Here is a 4,615-nt window from a genome sequence, read left to right on the forward strand (position 1 = left end):
TTTCTAACTTTAGCTTACGTGTTTTAGATGTACTACTTCATTTAACATGTCATCAGTCTTCCTGCTAAGGTAGATGGTACTTTTTGTTCTAATCCTACAGATGAGTGAAATGATGATGTGAAATATGCCTCACATAGAAACACAGAAAATCTTCTTAGCTGGTAAGAGGTGCAGTCAATCTTCTGATTGTCCTTCAATGTCTGTTATTAAACTGTCAGCTGAGGAACGAATTGTCTATGTCATTTATTATCAGTAGAATTATTCCTAAGAATCACCAATTGTTTCTTATTTACAGCAGAACTGTCTCACTGTTGTTTGGAAAACCTTGATGAAGAGTTTATAACATCGGCTGCCCTTTTGGTTTCCTGCAACTCCTGATGAATGCAGGGCTGTGACCTGACTTCTCTCTTCTCTTTCCAAATCCATCTTTTTCTTGGCTCTGGACCTCAAATTTAAGGGGTCTAGTTTACCTACTCACAGGAATAGTTGATTCCAGAAATTTTGATTTAAATCAAACACAAGAAACCATATTACATGCTAGTCCATAGTTCATGACCTGAAACTTCTTATTTCTTATTTCCTATTGGTTCAATTTATTGAAATATCTGTTATGTATCCCAGTGTATACACAGAATTTTGTACATATTATATTGTCAAAAAGGTATTTGAAAGGAAGAAAATGTGAAAAGAAAGGACAACAAAAACGAATGAAGGAATGGCAACTTCTAACTATTATAACTGTGTTAGCTTTTATGATTTGTCTTGATACCTTATCTTTCAAAGTGGCTACTTTAAATATGCTACAGAATAGAATTCACTTAAACTAACACACTACTGTATGTAAACTAATCGTAAACAGGTACAGAGTAAGTTCAAAGGGAGTTTTCAGGAAGAAATGTCTTCATGAATAATATTTATTAATAATATTTCCTCTTCATTAATCATATTTCCCTGACATGACATTCTTAAGGAAGTAAATTTGGGCCAGGTAATTGTCACTTTTTCAAATGCTGTTAGAATTATCGAAAATGGTTACATTTATAGATTGCTTCTTGTGTGGAAAGGAACACTGGTGCTTCTGCTAAGTAAGCAATGGGCTGCTAACTGCATGGTCGGCAGTTCAAACCCATCAGGCCCTCAATGGGAGGGAGATGAGGTTACTGCTCCCTTAGAGCTTCCCAGCTTTGGAAACCCTACACAGGGTAACAATGAGCCCGAATTGACTCCGTGGTTGGTTTGACATTGTCTTAAATGGTCTGTGTTATTTCATTTAATCATAATTAGTTCTATCTTCATATTCATTTTACACTTAAAAATGAAACCATGCTAAATCCTATACCATGAAGGCAATGAAGATGGTAGAATCTGTAGTCATTGTCTCTAAGGCCGTATTTGTTGTTGGTCTCCATAGCCTTTGACCTGTAGGACACCTAAGCTCCAGAAAGTTGCGTCAGAATGATGGAGAAGCAGCACAGGCATCTGTGCCCAACTTTCCTTTTAGGCTTGTGGGGTTTGTGTGGGAAAAGGCCCGCCATGGCTCGGTGAGAAGTAGAACAAAATCAGAATCTGGTATTTCTGAAGTAGACAGGTTGTCAGGTTCTGAAGAACAAATACGCTTTGGAAATGCAATGAATGTGAACTCCCCACCCCCTAAACAACAACAAGATATGCCACTTGAGAAAAGACAAATGAATCTGCTTAACTCTAGTCAGTATTATGATTTGCCTCCAAAAACAGAAGAAACACTTTCCCAGGGAATACAATTCAGATGGTCAAGCTCTCTCATCAGATCAAGACATGTCCTTGCTTTCTTACTAAGGTTTTGAGTTGTCGGCTCTGTGACCTGTATGGTGTTTGTTTCTTCACATGGGTGGATAGTACTTTCAGAGGAAGGTACCATCTGAAATAGAAATATGACAGAATCAAACGTCACTGTGACGGAATTTGTATTCCTGGGGCTCTCGTCTCAGCCAGAGATACGGCTTATCCTTTTTATCATGTTCTTATTCTTCTATGTATTAACGGTGGCTGGGAATATCATCATCATCACGCTTATCCGGTTAGAACCCCATCTCCACACACCCATGTATTTCTTTCTCACCAATTTATCCTTCCTGGACATTTGCTACACGTCCACCAACGTGCCACAGATGCTGTCCAACATGGTGGGGAAGAAGACCATCTCGTTCTCTGGCTGTGCTACTCAGATGTATTTCTCCCTCTCCTTTGGGATGATTGAATGTGTTCTCTTAGGGGTCATGGCATATGACAGATATGTAGCAATTTGCCATCCTCTTCATTATACTGTTATTATGGACCAAAACACCTGTGTCCAACTGGCAGCCATTTCTTGGTCCAGCAGCTTCCTGAGTTCCATGGTTATCAATATTCTCACGTTGAGTCTGCCCTACTGTGGACCCAATATCCTGAATCACTTTTTTTGTGAGGTCCCTTCTGTCCTGCGATTGGCTTGCACAGACACCTTACTGACTGAGTTGGTTGTTTTCGTCTTCAGTATCATCATTGTCTTCATTCCTTTCTTCCTCATCGTTGTGTCCTATGTCAGGATCCTTCAGTCTGTCCTCAGGATGGGGTCAGCTTCTGGGAGGCAAAAGGCACTGTCCACATGTGCCTCCCATCTGACAGTGGTGGCCTTATTCTATGGAACTGCCATCTTCATGTACATGAGACCTCAGTCAAAGTCCTCCAGGGCAGGGGGTAAGATCATTGCTGTGTTTTATACTGTGATCACACCCATGCTCAATCCCTTGATCTATAGCCTAAGGAACCAAGATGTAAAAAAAGCTTTCAGGAGAGCTATTGGCAAGCAGAGGATCTGAGAGCTGCCAATGGAACAAGGAGATGAACAGCTGATCTAAGTTCACTGAATTCTGACTCTGAAAAGATGGAGTAAAACGTTGTGGGAATAAAGGCACAAGTAAGTCCAAATGTAAGCTAAGCAGGACACAAATATTTCTAGGACACACTGCAATTGTAAAGTGCGAACAAATCTATCTTAAAAAAACAAAGCTACTGTCCCTGAGTCTATTCCAACTTATAGTGACTCTACGCAGAGTTTTAGAAACTGTAATTCTTTCTGAGAGCAGTCTCATCTCTCTTCTATGGAGCGGCTGGTGCTTTTGACCTGCCAGTCTTCCAATTAGTATCCCACCCACAGTGCCTTCCGAGCTCCTCAAACAAGCTCCTTTACTGAATGATAGATATTTTCGTACTCATTAAGACAATGTGGCTCTCTAATGTGATAGACCATCTGAAATTATATTTTAATTAAAATAAAATAGCACACTCCTACTTTAAGGATCTAAGCCACTTTGACATAGAAAAGCAGTCTCGATGTTCAATCGAGGTACAGGTTTAGATAAAGTGATTTTTGATGCAACATTTCACATCTATTCTAATATTGTAGTTTAGAGGAAAACAAAACATTTTATTGGTTTTGTGGTAAGACCTGATGGTGACCCCTTTACAGAGCTCTCATTTGTAGTGAATTTATCATAATACTGCTTTATTTATGTTCACTTAAATTCTGCCTTACCTCAAATCCTAAGCTAAATCTATCTTTCTTTATTTGATGGGTCATTCTGTTGTTCTGCTGCGGTGTGATCTTTGCAATATATCAATAAATATGATTTTATTTGTTTCTTGATGTATGTAAGTGATCGTATGGAAAAAGATAACAATTATCAAGAGCAAGTTATCCAGCAATAGATTAATTAATTGATAGATTCATTTACTCACCAAACATTATTGAATGCTTATTGTTATTAAAAACAATAGAAACATTTTCTGCTCTCAAACATGTATATATATCAGACATAATAACAAATTTATAACATCTAAAATATTCATTTATAAAATATGTACAGTGTAAAACTAACAAGTTTTGATACCTACTATAAAGCAATAATCCCCACGGTTCAGTGATAGAAAATAATAGGTAAAGTATTCTTAGGGAAGTCATAAAAATACACAGGTGTGTGTGTGTATTGGTTAATTGAAAGTAAATTGGTTAATATCACAAATTCATGAAAATAAATGTTTTCTGTTCTTTGGAGCTTTTATTCCAGGAGTGTATTTGAAAGGAATTATTAGAATCTAGAGAGAATTAAGGGAAAAGCCAGGTATAGCTTAGTATTAGTAATTTAGAGGAGCCCTGATGGTGTAGCACAGGGCTGCTAGCCACGAGATCAGCAGTTTGAAGCCACAAGCTGCTCTGAGGGAGAAAGACGAGGCTTTTTACCCCCATAATGATTCAGGCTCAGAAACCTGCAGGGGCAGTTCTGCTGTGTCCTATATGTTTGCTATCAATCAGAATCAACTCGATGGCACTGAGTATTAATAACTTGGGGTGGAAGTTTTAAAAAGTCTCTGATTGGTATGGCTTTCATTTAGAGATAAATTGTTTCAAAAATATTTCTTACATGTTGATGCTACAACAAATAACGCAATTGACCTTTTGGAGATTCTCAATTACTAAAACTCAATATTGTCTTCCACTTAAAATAAAGGTTTTATGGCATCAGGAAATGATGCAGCTCACTGAGATAGGTAATACCACATATTTGAAATTTATTTATAAAGTAAAGGAAAAAGC

At 37.8% G+C, this 4,615-nt stretch overlaps 1 protein-coding gene across 1 annotated transcript; it reads left to right on the forward strand.

Moving 5' to 3' along the window:
- The first annotated feature begins 1,913 nt into the window (after positions 1-1,913).
- Positions 1,914-2,840, forward strand: LOC101638645 (putative olfactory receptor 2W6). The gene has a single exon (XM_004714949.1). The coding sequence runs from the start codon at positions 1,914-1,916 to the stop codon at positions 2,838-2,840; it is 927 nt and encodes a 308-aa protein (XP_004715006.1).
- Positions 2,841-4,615: the final 1,775 nt, after the last annotated feature.

This window comes from Echinops telfairi, unplaced genomic scaffold (genome assembly GCF_000313985.2).
Source record: "Echinops telfairi isolate 266 unplaced genomic scaffold, ASM31398v2 ScPeMD7_7416;HRSCAF=8454, whole genome shotgun sequence".
Lineage (NCBI taxonomy): Eukaryota > Metazoa > Chordata > Mammalia > Afrosoricida > Tenrecidae > Echinops > Echinops telfairi.